The sequence below is a fragment of the Cryptomeria japonica genome, chromosome 1, assembly GCF_030272615.1.
Source record: "Cryptomeria japonica chromosome 1, Sugi_1.0, whole genome shotgun sequence".
Classification (NCBI taxonomy): domain Eukaryota; kingdom Viridiplantae; phylum Streptophyta; class Pinopsida; order Cupressales; family Cupressaceae; genus Cryptomeria; species Cryptomeria japonica.
The window spans coordinates 20,566,879-20,586,165 of NC_081405.1; the positions used below are offsets into that span (position 1 = coordinate 20,566,879).

At 37.0% G+C, this 19,287-nt stretch overlaps 1 protein-coding gene across 1 annotated transcript; it reads left to right on the forward strand.

The window, feature by feature from the left end:
- Positions 1 to 2,842: 2,842 nt before the first annotated feature.
- LOC131031203 (BTB/POZ domain-containing protein POB1) lies at positions 2,843 to 18,069 on the forward strand. Its single transcript, XM_057962248.2, has 5 exons — positions 2,843 to 3,575; positions 16,045 to 16,172; positions 16,273 to 16,336; positions 16,529 to 16,751; positions 16,899 to 18,069. The coding sequence occupies exons 1-5, from the start codon at positions 3,389 to 3,391 to the stop codon at positions 17,704 to 17,706; spliced, it is 1,410 nt and encodes a 469-aa protein (XP_057818231.2). The 5' UTR covers positions 2,843 to 3,388; the 3' UTR covers positions 17,707 to 18,069.
- The last annotated feature ends 1,218 nt before the right edge of the window (positions 18,070 to 19,287 follow it).

Genomic DNA, 19,287 nt, shown 5'->3' on the forward strand with positions numbered 1-19,287 from the left:
CTGACCTGTATCCCCTTTGTTTCAAAATATCTTGAGCAGGACCCACAAGTAGCTTTACATTAAACAATTCTAGTTCTTTAAAAACTGAACTTCTGGAATTAAATCCAGCAGCGTATCCTTCTGGGAATGCATATTTTGTAGCATTTTGAATGTTCTTCGGTCTTTGGTCTCGGTGGTGGAATTCAACTTGTCATCCAACAACACACTTCCCAATGCTTGGTTTCGATCTCGCGCTCCTGCATCTTCTTCTCCAGCTTCCGACACCTGGCTTTGATCTTGTGTTAAGTCATCACTTTAGCTCCTCTCGATGTCGTTTTCCTGCAAACAATCAATTTCACCTTTAATCAATCAATTTGAAAAATTAATTAAATTAATTTGATAAATATTAAATTTTCAAATGTCCTTTGGTTACGAGGAACTTGGTCTTGAAAGCCAAGATGCAAGAATTTTAAACGCATAATGTCAAATTTGGGTTTAATTGAGCAATTTGAGCGAACTTCATGCCTTGGTCCTTAAACACTCTTTGCGATAGATGGAATTCAGGCACTCTACCCGGAATGAGCGATTTGTTCCATTCCTTACAAAACATATAAAATGCCGAGCTTGTTTATTTCTTACAAAATTGAGAAAATCACTGAACTTTACAATACCCCCCTTTACTTAAAAAAATTGGGCCTTTTGGTGGGTTAGAGCGATTTTTGCCTCCTTAGCCTTAAACGCCTAATCTTTTGGCATGAAATCAGCTATATTGGAAGATTTGCGTGAACCTTTACCTGAACACTTTAAAATGCCCTTTTTTATAAATTTTGGGCGAATGAAGACTTTTGTGCGATTTTTCCTTCTTGGTTTTCGGCCATTTGGGCTGAATTGCACGAATACTTCTCTCTTTTGAGTTTTTCGGCTATAGAGCTTATTGTGCAATTTGGAGTTTTTTTGTGACTTTTTATTATGTGACCTTTTGTCTTCAAATTTCGGCTAATTGAGTCGAAAAGTTCAAATTTCGTTTTGAATATTAAAGTGCCTTTGAGAAAATTCAGCCATTTGATCCAGAATGCGCGATTTTGGAATGCAACGCAAGGTTTCTTTTTACGCCTTTCACTTTACTGATTTTCAAATTTTTGAGGATTCGCGCGAAGTTTAGGATTTGGTTTGAACGCCCAACTTCAGGAATGAATTTCTGACAAATTAGTTATTTTGCACGATTTGAAGTTCACAAATTTTGGCCTGAGAAGGGTGTTTCGGGCCTTTATTGGCTTCTGCGAGCTTAGGCATTTAGTGTGGAGTGAGCTATTTTACAAACTTCGAGCACTTTTCCCCTTTTGCATGATCTAAACCTTTTGCCTTAAGTCTTGAAATTTCGGGCCTTTGAGCCAATTTTGCAAGTTGTTTTTAATTTCGGCCTTATTGACTCATTTGTACGGATTTACTCCTCTTTTGAGTTTTCGGCCTATGGGGAGAAATGGTGAAATTGGGAAGAATTCAGAGGCAACGAAAGGATTGAATTTTGCTTCGGGCTTTCTCTCATATGAAGACTTCAAGCACGGGGGTCCCATGTCCAAGACGGGGTGTGTGTGCAGAACGCACAAGAAGTTGCCATAACTGTCTCGAATGATGTAGCTAATCCCAACCTCTCTAAGGTTGCCCTTGGTAACCCCATCAAAATTTAGCTTGTATCTTTTGACTTTTCAAGTTGTCCATTGGGCTTCTAACCTCAAATTTTGCTTCCCAGTTATATTGCCCGATGGTGGCTTGAGTCTTGACCAAACCTTTTATATTTCTTTATCCCATTTTGACATTACTCAATCTTCCTATTGATGGCCTTTGCATTAACCACTTCACTTATCACTTCCTCAATTTTTTGAAATGATCAATTCCATTGTCATTGCCTTATCACAAAATATTATTTTGTTCCTTTCTTTCCAAATTTGTCATATGACCATAAAGGGACACACAATCCATATATCCCCCCACATCAATCTTTTCTCAAAGGAGAGCCAACCACTCAAGAACGAGAAAAGAGTATCCAGTATGATCGAACACCATCCTATGGAATCCATAAGACAATCCCAACATTGTGCTATGAATGGACACCATACAAGTAAATGATTGGTTGATTCCTCATTTGTGTAGCACATAGGACACACACTTGGTCCTTCAATCCCCACATTCTTGAGCATGTCACTTGTCAAAGTACAACCATGTAGACTATCCATTGGAATGCTCCCACACGAGGAGCTACACTTTTATGCCAACATAATCCTAATGGCCATCCAATCTTCCATTTTTCTTCCTTTGCAACATGTAACCAAATTTCATTGTATAATCTCTAGATTTAGAGGCACACCAGATGATTCCATCCTCTTCATTAGATAAATTATTATTTTTATATCACCAAATTATTTAATCATATTTTTTTATTATATTCCTTCTTATCTTTATTCTTGAAAAAAAATGTACTTTATGTAAGGATACTTTAAATCCCCATAATTATTAATATTAGATTGATATTATTCTTATAGCATGACAAGATAGACAAATTGATTAATTAATTAATTAAATGTATAAACGAAAAAATAAATAAAATAAAAATAAAAAATGATAATAAAATATTTAAACACGTCAAATTAAAGACTTCTATTTTAAAAATAATATAACCTGCATACATGATTGTAATCAAACAAAATATTTAAATTATTTTTGTCTCTAACTATAATCATATAGAAGTTTGGAGCCCCTAATATTAAAGTACACCACACTATGGGGCCCATTTCCCTAATAACTGTGCATTTATTTGGTATATTAATTGTGTACCGTTTTCTTGTTGCTCAGGCGAATGAGGCGGCGACACACTGATCGATAGCGACCTGATCTAATGGAATTACAAGAGAAGTAGAAGTATGACAGCGCATTTTATTAAGTCAATTTTCCATAATCTTTCAAGATTCCAGGTTCTCTCGGTCGGTGCTGTTATCTCTATTTATACCTAAGTTGTACTGTGTTGTGACCCGTGAGTCAGCATTTTGTCCAAGGATGGATTAGGGCAGAATGTTTGACGATTCAGACTAACACAGGGTCTTTAGACATTCCTAGCTGGCTTATGCTTCGGCACGATTCCGGTTGAAAAAGACAACCCATTATATTGGGTGTTTATCTTGTATAGGTTCTGGCATAATCAGATGGAATTTAGACTACCCATTACATTGGATTTTAGTTTTGTATTTGTTTTGACATAATTCAGATTGAATTTGGGTAACCCATTGCGTTGGTTTCTAATTTACACTAGGTTTTGGCATAATTAAGACGGGAATTAGTCAATCCATCTCATTGGATGTAGTATCGGGTTGTCTTTTGGGATAAATTATTGAGTTCAGAATTGCAGGCAGAAGAAATGGAGGGTTGGTCAGGGTCCGAGACAGATTCAAATATGATCGTGGAAGGTGAATCGGATGGTAATATTAAGTGTGCCCTAGACTTTTCCTTTGCCTTTGATAATTGCTATTTTTCAGACCGAGTATTGCAGATTGAGGTCATGCCTGATCCGTCAGGAAACATTGAAGATTGGGGAGAGAATCAAGGTATGTTAAATTCACAGCTTTCTTCTTTTTAGCTGTAATTGTTGAATTGCTATATGTTATTCAAACTTTATGGACTCCTTTCTGGAGGTTTCTATCTTCGCATGGCTATTTGTACTCATACGCATTTGTAGGTTAAACATTTTTGGGTTTGGGTAGTCCTCCGAGCTTTAGTATTTGATGTTGAGTAAGAATTCGAACTACGTCACTATCTTGGATGTGTTCACCAGTCGCATTCAATCTGTAACCTGCTTGGATATTCCAATGCAAGATTAAGCAACATGCATTTACCTTTTTCTTATGTACTGTTCCCAAGTTCTATGCTATTGAAACAACAATTTAAGACTACTATCTACCTGTTGTATTCAATTATGCAAATATGCACTTACTCATGTATAATAGCTCTTCTATGCTGACAGCAACTTGGGATTCTTATCTTTTCCACAAGACGAAGTTTGCAACAATGATTATGTTGTTTCCACTACTTATTTGAGAATTGTATTTATCTTTTATCGTGAACAAGTGCTATACTGTCTTCAGCTGAACATATCATTCTTATGCTTTCTTAAATGCCCGAAATAATGAAGTATTTTCATGGAATGGAAGTAAGCAAGCAAGTGAATCAATATATGTAAAACAGAGATAGACACAAGTATTTGGCTTGGGTAACCTCGATGTAGACCTAGAAGACTGAATGTATACTTCCTTGCATTCACTTTCATCTTGACAATCATGTTACTTCATCTGAGTTTTCAAATGCGCTGTGGCTTTTGCTAGCATCCCTACAGTTTTCTATAGCCTACCTTGATGAGAATACTTGCTTATTCAGTTTGTTTCGCTGCTGCTCTCCACTGTTACAGTCATCTTTGACCGCAAAAACTCGTGTACGTCACCCTTGGTCATCTTTGACCGCAAAAACTCGTGTACGTCACCCTTGGCAATTCTTCAATGCATTTCCATTGCCCTTGAATTATTTTCAGTGTCCTTTTGTGACCCTTAGATGGCATATTAAATGCAAAGGGTTGAGCAAATAAGTTGAAGAAGACATCCCATACAAGAAGGAACTTGAAGTGACACCCTTTCCTATTGCTATCCTTAGTTTTGGTTAAAACAGACAAGACTACTATGGAGATCAAGACACGACCACCATGACATATATGCAACCTTTTTTTTCTTAGGGGTAAACGCTTTTGACATGGAGTTATGAACCGGTGAGGTCACAAACGGGGATCGAATCCCCATTTGAACATTCATTAGTAGCACCCCAACAGGAGTTGAACCCTGATGGCAAGAACAAGTACCCCACAATTTAAATATCATACCACCTGATGCCGGTGACATATATGCAACCACTAAGATGCTATGTGAAATGAAAAAATTATAAAGAAATATAATAAATTTAGATTATCATGTTGAGGGAATTTCAATATCAAACATTGCTTCTAATTTTGCTTTGTCAATCTAGGGCACTTCCATTTAGGTGTTTTCAAGCTGCAAGTTGTATAAAAAAACATAAACTCCATTTACTCTTTTCCTAGTAATAGCTAAATGGAAGTCTGATAACTATTGAAACCAAAGTTAAGATGTATTGTACAACAAAATATTTCTTCCAACAAGCCAAGTGCTATACTTTCTTCAGCCAAAGACATTATTCTTATGGTTTCCTAAATGCTTGAGATAATGAAGTAGTTTCATGAAATGGCAGTAAGCAAGCAAGTGAATCAACTCATATAAATACGGAGATAAACACGAGGATTTAGCTTGGATAACCTCAATGTAGGATAAGTCTAGAAGACTGAATGTATACTTTCTTGCTTCACTATCATCTTGACAATCATGTTGCTCTATCTGAGTTTTCAAATGCATTGTAGCTTTTGCTAGCATCCCTACAATTCTCTATAGCCTACTTTGAGGAGAATTACTTGCTTATTCGATATGTTTCACTGTTGCTCTCTACTGTTAGAGTCACCTTTGACCTTGAGAATTCCTGTAGATTACCGTTGGCAATGCTTCAATGCATCTCCATTGCCTTTGAATTATATTTAGTGTCTTTTTGTGATCCGTAGATGGCATATTTATGCAAAGGGATGAGCAAATGAGTTAAATAAGAGATCCCACACAACAAGGAACTTGAAGCACTGTTCTTTTTGGTTTGAAACAGACAAAATTGCCATGGAGATAAGACACAACTGCTAAGGTATTATGTGAAATAAAAAAAATTATAAAGCAAGATAATAGATATAGATTATCATGTAGAGGGAATTTCAATTTGAAATCTTGGTTCTAATTTTGCTTACAATCTAGGGCTATTCCATTTAGGTGTTTCTAAACTCCTATTGGTATAAAAGTAATAAAACTTCATTTATTCTTTTCCTACTAACACCTAAATGGAAATCTGATAACATTTTTGTAACTATTGAAACCAAAGTTAAAATGTATTGTACAACAAAATATTCCTTCTAACAAGCCAGAAAGCCTTATACAACTTATTTGAGAATTGCATTTATGTTTTCTTATGAACAAGTGCTATATTGTCTTCAGCTGAACATATCATTCTGATTCTTTCTTAATTGCTTGAGATAATGAATTAGTTTCATGGAGTGGAAGTAAGCAAGCAAGCAAATCAACACAAAAAAAAAGAGATAGGCACAAGGATTTTGCCTGGGTAACCTTGATAAGTCTAGAAGAGTGAATAATATACTTCCTTCTCATCGCTATCATCTTGACAATCGTGTTACTCTGAGTTTTCAAATGCATTGTAGATTTTGTGAGTATCCCTACGCATCCCTACAGTTCCCTATAGCCTACCTTGATGAGAATTACTTGCTTATTCAACATGTTTCACTGCTGCTCTCAACTTTTGCAGTCATCTTTGACCTCAAGAACTCCTGTAAATCACCTTTGGCAATACTTCAATTCATTTCTGCTGCCTTCAAATTATTTTTAGTGTCTTTATGTGATCCTTAGATGACATATTTATGCAAAGGGTTGAGTAAATAAGTTTAAGAAGAGATACCACAGAACAAGAAAGATGAGGCGACACCATTTCGTATTGTTACTTTTAGTTTTGATTTGAAATAGACAAAACTACCATGGAGATCAAGACCCATCCACCATGGCATATATGCAACCACTGAGGTGTATTTTTTTAAGGCAAACTTCTGTCAGAGAGGACAGCTCCCTTTATTAAAGCAAGCCACTAGCCTCGGAGAGAGAAAACCAAGATGCGGATCCCTTCTATAACTTCCTGGAGTCTCTCGATCTGGGCAGGGGAGTAAAGATTCTCATGGAAATTTACATGGTAGGCATAAGTATCCATGGTATCCCTTGACAGTCTGTCACTGACCAGAGTGATGATGTGCTTAATCTCTTCGGATTTGTGTGCAGTGGCAATGCAAGTGGTGGCATCACCTACCAGATCATCAGAAGGGTTTCGACTAAGATGCTTCAAAGTTGTGGAGGTGTTCACCCTATGAGCAGGATTGACGAGTCTTTGGTTCACTCTTTCTCTCCAGTCAAAGCTGCTAGACATGCACACAATGTTGTAAAGAAAACTTTCTACAAGCTCTGCGTTGTGAATATGGGCCTGCACCAGGTGCTTCTCTCCAATAATCCTTCACAGTACACCTTCCTCAACATCGTTCTTGATCACAAAAACTTCTTTTAGGTGGTCTGCAACTGATCATTGAATGCAGCTGCACTTGCGTCCCTCAATACTCAGAAGACAATCTTCCTTGCACGTGCTGGCAGTGCTTGACCCACTAGCCATTGCCATAGTTGTGTCGATTTCAAAAGGAATGATACCATCTAATTGAAAATGGCCCCTGTTCTGGATGATATATAGCCCCAGAAACCTTGCTTGATTTTGCCCACAGAAAGCAACCGTCTTATCAGCTAGCCATAGAATGGTAGTGGCCCACCCACCCAATGAATTAAAATGGCGGCATTCATTTGGGAGATTGCGATTTGGTTCCTTAAAAAGGAGTTCCACAGTTATCTACAAAAGCAAGTTCAAGCTGGAGATATGGCTGACTGCAAAAGTGGACTAATGTACCTTGGAAGATTCAGTCAATCTGTGAGGCTTGTCAATTGTTGATCCTTTTCAATACGGTCTTGCAGGCCGTTCCAGTCAAAGCACTGATTTGAAATTACTTCTGCCTTCAATTGATCGATGGTACAATTTGAGAGAAAATTTGCAATGTGATTTGCCTCCCTGTACAGATGTTTTAGTGAAAATCCTTTGATCAAGTCCAAGGATTTACCCATCTTTGGACATAGATGAAGGCTCCATCCATTTCCCAGGAAAAATCACACAGGATTTTCTTGCTGCTATGCTTGCTGTTGAAGTCAACAGCAAAAAAACCATTTGACATGGAGAAGAATTTTTTCACACCCTTTCAGTTTTGGCTGATCCAACCATGAACCTTCTCCATTCTGGTCTTTCTTCCTATGACTCTGCCAATGATTGCAGTGTGACTTAGTTCTCTTGTGTCATTTTCTACTATCAAAGATACATCTGTTGAAGATATAGCTCCGATAGAGATTATCGGCTCCTTATTTATCTTGTCTAGTATCGGCTTCTTAGCTTTTGTTCCTTCCTTGCCTTGTTTACTGTCGGTGAATCTTCATGTTGCAATGGCTGTCGGTGAAGGTGATGTGGCTGTTAGTGGAGGTGATGAGGCCTTTGGTGAAGGTGATTAGGCTGTCCGTGCAGAAGTAACTGTACGTGTCTTTCCCTCTCCCTTTGGGTGACTCTTCATTGGAAATTCCAACATGTTATATTCATTATTCTTCTTTGTCTCGGGTCCTTCTTCTTCTTCGGCAGTTTTATATATCGGTTTCTTCTTCCTTGTGATTGTGTCTGTCAGATCAGAGATATTGTGTATTCCTTCTGCATACAGAGTTTCAGATATTTGAAAGTTTTGGATTGTATTCAAGATGTATCAGTTGAGTTCATTTTTATTATTGATTCGTAGAGAATCAAACTCATTATTGTGATTGATAGTAATCTGAGACTATCATCAGTTGTATTATTTTCTGAGATATAATAAAGTTCGTTTTGAGTGGGCTGGGTTTTTCACCCTCAGGTGGAGGGTTTTCCCAGGATAAGGGCGTGTGTATTTGTGTTTCATTCTTTATTTTCTGTTCTCAGATTTTCTATATTCTAGTTCAAGTTTTAACATGGTATTAGAATGGGTCTAGAAGATCGATCCAGAACCTTAATTTTTAAAGTTCTTTATTTCTTTCAGTTGTTTGCCTAAGCCATTCATTATGGTGAACGGATTGAAAGTAGAAGATAGACTAGATGGTTTGTCAAATTTCTCTTCTTCGAAATTTAGAATTCTGATCACTCTAGAAGAGAATGATCTCCTTGACTATGTCTCAAAAGATGTAGAAGAACCTTTTGCTGATGCAGAGAAAGTCTAATGGAGAAAGAACAAGACCATGGCTAAGAAAATTCTGATTGATTCTGTTAAGGATCATCTGGTGCCTATCATCTCTAAGACTCTAAAGGATCTTTATGAATTCAACAATACCAGCAGAGCTTTAGCCCTTAGGCGTCAATTGCTGCATGTGAAAATGTCTAGAGGAGAATCTGTTACTTCTTATTTCATGAAGATTTTTGAGTTAAAAGATCAGCTCAGTGCAATTGGAGATAGTTTTGCTGATAAAGACTTGGTTATGTTAGCTATGAATGGACTTCCCATCTCCTGGGAATCCTTCATTCAAGGCATTAGTGGAAGAGATGATCTTCCTAAATTTGATAGATTGAGGGCAGATTGCATTTAGGAAGAATGCAGACAAGAAGCAAGAGGTTATGGTCGCAAATCTCATCATGAAGATGATCATGTGCTTGCTGCCCATGCATCTAAGGGGAAAGGAAAGAAAGGTAACTTCAAAAAATTCAGAGACAAGAATGATGAGTCGGTCCTTGTTGCCAAGAAAAAGTGGAAGGACCTTTCTAGAATTCAGTGTTTTAGGTGTGACAAATTTGGTCACTTTGCTCGTGATTGTGTTTCAAAATGTAAGACTCAAGCAACTGCTGCAAATGTTGAGAATTCTTCTCCTCAAAGAGAGTCAAGTGAAAATTTTGAAGGATTCTTATTTATTTCTGCACTTTCTAGTAATGTTCCTACTAATTGTGATACATGGTTGATAGATAGTGGAGCATCTCGTAATATCACTAGTTTTCGTGAGCACCTTTCAAACTTGAAAGAAAAAGACTCATCTTCAAGTTATCATTGGTGATGATGCTTGCTATTCTGTGAAGGGTGCTGGTTATACTTCTTTTCAATTGGACTTTGGTATTCCTCTTCATTTAAGTGATGTCCTATTTGTTCCTGGTGTTAAGAGGAATCTGATTTCTATTTCTGCATTAGAGAACAAAGGTTATCATGTTGCTTTTGTTGATGGAAAAGTACTTGCATGGAAGAACTCTAGTATTCAATCAGCTCATGTTATTGGTGTTCGTCATGATAGTCTTTACAAGCTTTCAGCTCATCCTATTCAAGTCTTAGCTCATGATTCTTCAAGTTCAAGTGAGTTGTGGCATAAAAGATTTGGTCATTTAAACTTCAAAACTTTGTCTTCAATGGAGAAGGTTGTCATTTGTCTTCCTAAGCTGAATCAAAACCATGAAGGTGTTTGCAAGGGGTGTGCTCTAGGTAAGTCTAGGTAAGAACATTAAGAGCACCTTTCATAGTAGTGAGAGTAGGGCAAAGAATGCTCTAGAATTAATTCATTCTGATTTATGTGGACCTATGTCAATTGCTTCTCTTAGTGGTTTTTGGTATTATGTCACCTTTATTGATGATTTTTCTCGTAAGTGGTGGATTTACTTTCTTAAGTTTAAAGAGTCTGATGAAGTGTGTCTAGATTTAAAGAGTTCAAAGCTCTAGTTGAAAATCTATCTAGCAAGAAAATAAAAATTCTCAGATCTAATAATGGAGGAGAATATGTTTCTGGTGTTTTTCATAACTTTTGTGTTGAAGCAGGGATTGAGAGGGAGTTTTGTGTCCCTTATAATCCTCATCAAAACGGTGTGGCTAAAAGGAAGAATAGGACAATTGTTGAAGTGGCAAAGGCTATGATTCATGACCAAAGTCTTCTAACATTTCTTTGGGCCGAGGCTTGCAGGACAACAATTCACATTCAAAATCGTAGTCCTCATCAGATTCTAAACAACTTGACTCCAGAAGAAGCTTTTACAGGTGTCAGACCAGATGTAAGTTATTTCAGAATCTTTGGATGCCCTGTTTATATTTATGTTCCGAAAGAGAAAAGATCTAAATTAGAACTTTCAGGCAAGAAAGGCATCTTTGTTGGTTATAGTGATTCTTCAAAAGCATATAGAATCTACATTCTAGGACAAAAACATATTGAGATCAACAGGGATGTTTCTTTTGATGAAGATGTAGCTTGCATGAAATTCAAAGAATCTAGCATAGAAGCTGATAAAGAAGATTTTGAGCACCCTCAAGATATAAATACAGCTAATCCGAATCCATCTTCAGACATTCAGAGGGAGTTTACAGATTTAGAAGATCTTGTTGATTCAGTTGATCCAATTGATCCAGTTGACTCTATAGTTACATCAGCAGGTCCCAGTATTAGTCCAGCTAACAAGAAAAGACCTTTGTGGGCTAGACATACTATGGAAGATGCTGAAAAATATGTAGCCCCTCGTGGTTCTTTCAGAGAAAGCAAAAGACCTCACAAGTTTGCTAGTTATGTATCTTTGACGAGTCATATCTTAGCATCCGAGCCTTCAGATGTTGAAGAGGCTTTGAATCAGCAAGTGTGGAAGGATGCCATGATAGAGGAATATCAATCTATTATGAAAAATGATGTATGGGACATTGTTCCAAGGCCTAAAAACAAATCAGTGGTTTCTTCTAAGTGGCTGTTCGAAATCAAACATGCAGCTGATGGGAGTATAGAAAAGTACAAAACCAGATTTGTAGCCAGAGGTTTTTCCCAAAAGGAAGGTATAGATTTTGAAGAAACCTTTGCACCTGTAGCAAGTTACATTTCTATCAAGACTATCATAGCTGTTGCAGCTGTTAAGGGTTGGAAGCTTCATCAAATGGATGTGAAAACAACCTTCTTGAATGGTAAAATTGAAAAGGAGGTTTACATTGAGCAGCTAGAGGGCTTTATTATTCACAATAGAAACTCTCATGTATGCAGGCTGAAAAAGGCCTTATATGGTCTTAAACAAGCTCCTTGTGCTTGGTATGAAAGGATAGACCACTATCTTTTGAGCTTGGGTTTTCTAAAGAATGACGCTGATCCAAACTTATACTTCAAGGTATGTGATGATAAGGTGCTGATTTTAGTACTATATGTTGATGATTTATTCCTCACTGGTAATGATGATCTCATTGACAAATGTAAGAAGGATTTAGCTTCAAAATTTGAAATGAAGGATCTTGGTTACATTATTTCCTTGGACTTGAGGTATGGCAAAGACCAAATGAAATCATATTGAGTCAAGGTAAATATGCAGTTGATATTTTGAAAAGATTTGACATGTTAGAGTGTAAGTCTATGGTGATTCCTATGGAAGTAAATCTGAAGAAATTACATGAGGATGCAGCTACTTCAGATTTAGTTGAGCCTACTATGTATAGACAATTAATTGACTCTTTAATGTACTTGGTTAACACAAGGCTTGATATATGCTACGCAGTTAATACCATGAGTCAGTTCATGTGTGAACCAAGACATATTCACCTTGTGGCAGCCAAACATATAATTGAGATATGTACGTGGTACAATTGGACTTGGCTTAAAATTTTCTTCGTGTGTAGAGTTGAACTTGCAGGGTTTTTTTGATTCAGACTAGGTAGGCTGTGTGCATGACAGAAAAAACACTTTAGGTTGCTGTTTTAGTCTAGGTTCAGCTATGATTTCCTGGTGCAGCAGGAAACAATCTTGTGTTGCACAAAGTACAGCTGAAGCAGAATATGTTGCAACTTGTGTGGCTGCAAGAGAAGCTGTGTGGCTTCGGAAATTACTTGCAGGCTTGTTTGGACAGCCTTTGGAACCTACCGTGATTATGTGTGATAATCCACGCTGTGTGAAACTTTCAGTTAATCCAGTATTTCATGATAGAAGCAAACATGTGGAAATTAAATATCATTACTTGGGAGACATGGTTCAGCGAAAAACAGTTGAACTCAAGTACATTTCTACAGAGGAGCAGACTGCAAACATTCTCCCAAGCCACTTTCGAGAAAAGCTTGGTATGATGGAGAATGATGCATTTGCTAAGAGAGAGTCTCAACTTCAGTGATACATTGCCTGTGTTTAATGAGTTCTTCTCTGTGAGAGAAGTTCGAGGTGAAATCCCTTGGTTAACGAGTTCTTCTTTGCAAGAGAAGTTCGAGGTGAAATCCCTTAATTAATGAGTTCTTCTCTGCGAGAGAAGTTCGAGGTGAAATCCCTTGTTCCACCCTCTGGGAGTAGCTATGGTGGAAATCATGTGTATGACTTTATGATTTTTATTTTTTGGTTTTATTCATCCTTTAGGAGTAGCTATGATGAATATTGTTATACTAAGATAACAACTTTATTGAATAAAAACCGTGATGGTTTCTTTTGTTGACATCTTCTGAGTTGTAGGTATGTGTACTTCATATGTTGACATAATGAAGATCTCTCTCTTGCTAAGAGGGAGTGTTGAAGATATAGCTACGATAGAGATTATCGGCTCCTTATTTATCTCGTCTAGTATCAGCTTCTTAGCTTTCGTTCGTTCTTTTGCCTTGTTTACTATCGGTGACTCTTCATGTTGCAACGACTGTTGGTGAAGGTGATGTGGCTGTCGGTGGAGGTGATGAGGCTGTCGGTGAAGGTGATGAGGCTGTCCGTGCAGAAGTAACTGTCTGTGTCTTTCCCTCTCCCTTCGTGTGACTCTTCATTGGAAATTCCGACATGTTATATTCATTATTCTTTTTTGTCTCGGGTCCTTCTTCTTCGGCAGTTTTATATATTGTTTTCTTCTTCCTTGTGATTGTGTCTGTCAGATCAGAGATATTGTGTATTCCTTCTACATACAGAGTTTCAGATATTTGAAAGTTTTGGATTGTATTCAAGATGTATCAGCTGAGCTCATTTTTATGATTGATTCGTAGAGAATCAAACTCATATTATTGTGATTGATAGTAATCTGAGACTATCATCAGTTGTATTCTTTTTTGAGATATGATAAAGTTCGTTTTGAGTGGGCTGGGTTTTTCACCCTCAGGTGGAGGGTTTTCCTAGGATAAGGGCGTGTGTATTTGTGTTTCATTCTTTATTTTCTGTTCTCAGATTTTCTATATTCTGGTTCAAGTTTTAACAACATCAATGGTGATCTCAGGAGAAGACTGTTCGAGCTCCCGACCTGCAAACTGATTGCCATCTGTGCCCTGCCAGAATTGCATTTTTGCTCTTCCTCGCAATTTAAGTACAAGCCATGCAACCACTACGGTGTTATGTGAAATAAAAAAAATATAAATCAATATGATAGATATAGATTATTATGTAGATGGAAATTCAATCTCAAATGTTGTTTCTAATTTTACTTTGCCAATCTAGGGCTCTGCCATTTAGGTGTTTTCAAGCTCCAATTGGTACAAAATAATTAAAATTCGATTGATTCTTTTCCTAGGAATACGTAAATGGAAGTCTGCTAACATTTGGTAACTATTGAAAATGGCGTTAAAATGTATTGTGCAACAAATTATTCCTTCTAACAAGCCAGAAAGCTTCCAGGATGGATATGCCTCAGTATGTATCAGATTCCATTAAGATGGGTCTGTGCTAGTTAAACTCACTACTCTCTCTTAACAATTTTATAAATCTATTTTAATACCATTCTGATCTCTCCATCATGAAGGTGTTAGAATATTATAATCCAAACATTTCCTGAACCAACTGTCAGAATATTAATATTCATTTCATGGCCATGGCTGTGCTGAATTGGTTCTGATCCTTGAAAGGACGTTTGCAAATGGCATTTTGCCTGTTTAAAATAGGCAATGGGATACCACCATGATGTTTCTGTTATGCCCACGATTCAAGAAGGGAGTTAATTAATAATTCCCAGCCTTCTGGTTTAACTTCATGTTTCCTTTGTTAATCTTTGTACTTTGGACCTAAGTTGCCAGTCTTGGCTTGGGCTCGGGTTTGGGTTTGAGAATCAGGTTTGCGGGTTTGGCAAAATTTTTTTTGGGGTTCTGGGTTCGTTAGAACAAAAACATATAAAAAAAATAAAAGATAAACATATATGCAGTAGTAGTAAGTTCAAAACACACCACTATGCTAATAGTCAAATAACATAGCAAAATACACCATCATGTATTAAAGTTTTAGTTCAAATAACATAGCAAAATAGTAAATACACCACCATATTAATGTTTTAGTTCAAAAGCTACAACAATCAGCCATCACTGATCAAATATCATATGGGTCATCAAAAATATCATCATCATCCTCCATATGCTGTGTTAGATTAGAAGAACCAGCTAGGAACAAGCAACAATCAATCTTCAACTCATTCTATTCATTCTATTGTGCAAAAATGAAGTAGCTTTTACCTTTTTTAGTGTTTTAAGTCATCAAATTAAGGTTGGGGGGTCAAATATGCTTTTTTGGCATTAAAAAATGATTTAAAAAAGTAAAAAAAATTCACTTTTGCATCAAATTCTTCCTGGGTTCTGCGAAAGCCTCCTAAATTCTTCCCGGGTTCTTCTGGGTTCGGCAGGGAAGAACCCACAGGCCATTTGCAGGACCCTGGCCGGACCCAGGGAGAACCGACCCAAGACCAGGACCCGGGGGGTCTAGGCAAAGAACTTGGTAACTTAGCTTTGGACCAGTATTGCTTATTTGTTTGTTGATTGCAAAATCTGTGCACGCCAATTTGGTTTTCAAAAAATCAACCAAGTTTTGGAAATGGTTTGAAAAACTCTTACATTTAAGTGTGGCTAATACATTCTCTCGAGCATGAAATCTTTTCATAGTTTTAGATATGATGAGGGCTTGACAGAGATCAATCTTGGTGAGTGCTTTTTGTGCACAACAATTTAAATTTCAAAAAATCAATTAAGAAGTTATGGGAATGATTGAAGAAACTCATACAGCTTAAGCATGGCTAATAAATTCTCTTGACCATAAAGTCTCTTCAAATTTGAAGATACGATCCATCAGGACTTGACAGAGTGATCAATCTTGGGAGTAATTCTTCTGAGAATAACAAAAAAAGTTAGATAGAACACTCGTTATCGTTAATTTGCACAACCAAGCGTTGATGTGAATTTTAATTTCCACTTTCTTCATTGATGCCATGAAACATGTGAAAAGTATCAGGATATGCAGGCCTAGCTGCAATCTATTTAACCATGGTTGCTGAGATGTCTAGATATCTGAAAAAAATTCATTGTGCTTGTTGTGTGGTGATACTTTCTTCCATTTCCTTGTTTTGCAGATGATCAAAATGGAAGTGATAAGACTTCGTGTTCTTGTAGCATGGATTGCTCTGCTTCTGCAGTGAGAACTAGAACCATACATGTTAGCTCACTACTATTGGCAGCAAAGAGTCCATTTTTTTACAAGGTAAGAAGAACTTGGGCATTCCTTTAATTTGAACATTCTTTCTCCTATGGACCCTTTTTGCTTAGACCTCTATTTATAAACTTTTTTGGCACAAATGAAGCTTTTCTCGAATGGTATGCGAGAATCAGAGCAAAGAGATGTTACTATTCATTTACGTTGTACAGGTATTTTTTCTTGATTTGTACTTTTTTTGTCACGCTATTTTGTTATTAGCATACGTAAAGTTCCTATGGTTAATTGGAGAAAAAGTGGCATTTTGGAAATACAAAACTTCATTTGATGTTTTCTTCTGATTCTCAATTTTTAGTATACTATTTTGTTTTGGTAATAAATTGAGTTGTTTTCTATGATTGCAGAAGAAGCGGCATTTATGGATTTATTGAACTTCATTTATTGTGAAACACTCAAAGCATGCACCAGAACTGCACTGTTGAAAGTCCTAATGGTTGCAGACAAGTTTGAGGTTCTATCTTGTATGCATTTTTGTGCTGATGCTTTGCAGAGCTTATCAACGCCAGAGTCTGCATTATCAGAAAATGCAAAGGAACTTCTTATAAAGCATCTTGCAAAGAATAAAAAGTAAGGTTTCCAATTTTATGGATTTCCTGTACGCCTTTGAGATTTAGATACCACAATGAGATGTTCTGTATCAGATGCTCTAACTCTGATTCTAATCTCATTGGTGGTTCTTACTTTGTAGTAAACTGATAATTTATGATTTTTCAGGTTTGAAGAAGAGATTATGGATCTACCTTTAGCATCCGTTGAAGATGCATTGTCAAAGGATGAATTGCAAGTTGGATCGGAAGATGTACTCTATGATATAGTTATAACCTGGGCTAGAAAACATTATCCCAATCATGAAGAGAGGAGAGAAGTCTTGTGCAATAGGCTTAGCCACTTGATACGCTTTCCACACATGACAAATAGAAAGCTTAGAAAAATACTCTCTCATAGACACAATGATTTCTTAAGTTCGTTAAATCTTGTCTCAGAGGCACTTCTGTTCAAAACAGAACCAACCCATAAAAGGAGGAATGATGCCCCAGATGGAATTCTTCGTAAGAGGTTTTGTGAAAGGTCTTACACACACAAACCTATCAAAGTAGTGGAGTTCGATACACCCCACAGGGAATGTATGGTGTTTTGGGATATCAAGAGAGAGGACTGTTTAACACTCTTTCCTAATAACTGGCTAACTTCTCAAGCTTTCTATTTAGGAGGTGAACCATTTCGCCTTACTGCTCATTGTGGCGTGGACAATCACACTCATTTTCCTTGTTTTGGGCTGTGGCTTATGATGGAAAATAAGGATGAGGTAATCCTAGCATTGGAATATGAATTTGCTGCTCGGTCAAAGCCATCAAGTAACTTTTCTGTCAAGCTAAGTGGCATGCATAGATTTGGTTCTAAGAAGATGATTGGTTCTTCCAATCTATTTGGAATGCCTTGGAAAGTATTTGTATCTAAGAGCAATCCTTATTTCATTAACAATGTTCTTCATATGCGTTCAGTTCTTACAATGAAGACATAGCAGAAAATGTGTATCAGAATGATGAATGTTCTTAACTGTGGATGGTTCAATCTTCCTAATTTACTCCCTCGGGTGAAATACTGTGGTTGGATTGGGATCTGAAGGTCCGATCCACTATGGTTAATTTGTAAATATTTGGTGATTATAATCATTCACATACTTGCAATTTTGTCACTCGAAGGGCTTTGGATATGAGGCCTAATTATCCATTTTTTAATATGTAAATATTCACTGTATATCATTATCTGCAGAAACGTAGCTTTCTCACGTCGAAACTGTAAATCTATATTATAAATGACTATAGATCATTTATTACAAGCAAAAGGTGATGGCTATTCACAAAATGTAGCTTTTTTTGTCGGTGCACTTACTGGAATGTCATAAATTTCATCCAAACCTTTGATTTCTTTCCCATTTCCATGACGTGGTTAAACTACAAATAAACAAATGCATCATTGTCAAATGAAAAAGGCGCAGATTTTGTTTAAAATGGGAAGACATTTTTCAATGCAAGGTAAGAAGTTTAGCACAAGGAAAGACCATATGATTATAAATTTGTATTTCTGAAGCGCATCAGAAAACTGATATATAGCATCTGCACGACCATACTGTGAACATAAAGTTCACAGAATAAGAGCAGACAGGAAGTCTAAATGTAATACTGTTGTGGTCATTGACTCATCTTTTCTCACTTTCATAATAAGGAATTTGATTCCTTCAATCAAATTCAGATTCAAGGCTTCTTTCATTTTATTACATATGGTGAAATTTAAGAAAGCCTAACCTGCACATGAAATCAATGCAACTACCGCTGTACAACCAGTATTATCCTCGGTTACCAGAAATGTGATGACAAGGCTTTGTTTTGGGTTTTGATGAGCGAAACACTGTTTCTAATCACTCCATTTTGTACCGTTGCAGAGAATCTATTTTTTCGGTGAAAATTAAAATAGCATAATTTTTTAATTTTAATTAATAAATAAGATCAATGGTACATTCTTGATATTGGATAGACAATTCGTTTGACATCCGATTTCATTCAATCTACAGATCCCCGTGGGAAGGTGATGCAGAGCAGGCCACCAACCTCACATAACAACCTAAATCAGACACCTACAAGGGCACATGTGACTCTTGATAGGAGATCTTTCTCCCAACTCACAAATCTTGCTCACTAGGTCTCTTAGACATAGACCGGTTTGGCTCAACTTGGTGTGGACTTCCTAATTGACTCGATACTTCAAGGGCAGACTTGCAAGGCATCTCAGGGCACTTGGACAACCATCTTCCATGCATTGATCAGGGTCTCTAACAAGTTTTTAAGATGAGTTGCTTCACAACCAGCCAAATCTCCTAGTAGCCCTACTCAGAGGATGTTCAAGGCATAACTTCTGGTGCGGACAAGATCAGGACAAAACAAAGGCATTTATGGATACCCATTTGGTTTGTCTACAACATATCCACTTGGATCTAGGGGTTGTTTCAGAAAGTAACCCTTTTTTTTATTGGTAATCCGTCAAGTAGGCCTAATTAGGCCACTTTTACAAAGCAAGTGCCAACAATTCAATTACCAAACTCCAA

Excerpts from the sequence above, each read along its gene's own strand:
- LOC131031203 (XM_057962248.2), top strand. The coding sequence starts at position 3,389 with ATGGAGGGTTGGTCAGGGTCCGAGACAGATTCAAATATGATCGTGGAA. Across the intron at positions 3,576-16,044 it reads AGATTGGGGAGAGAATCAAG|ATGATCAAAATGGAAGTGAT; the intron begins GTATGTTAAATT and ends CTTGTTTTGCAG. Across the intron at positions 16,173-16,272 it reads AGAGTCCATTTTTTTACAAG|CTTTTCTCGAATGGTATGCG; the intron begins GTAAGAAGAACT and ends GCACAAATGAAG.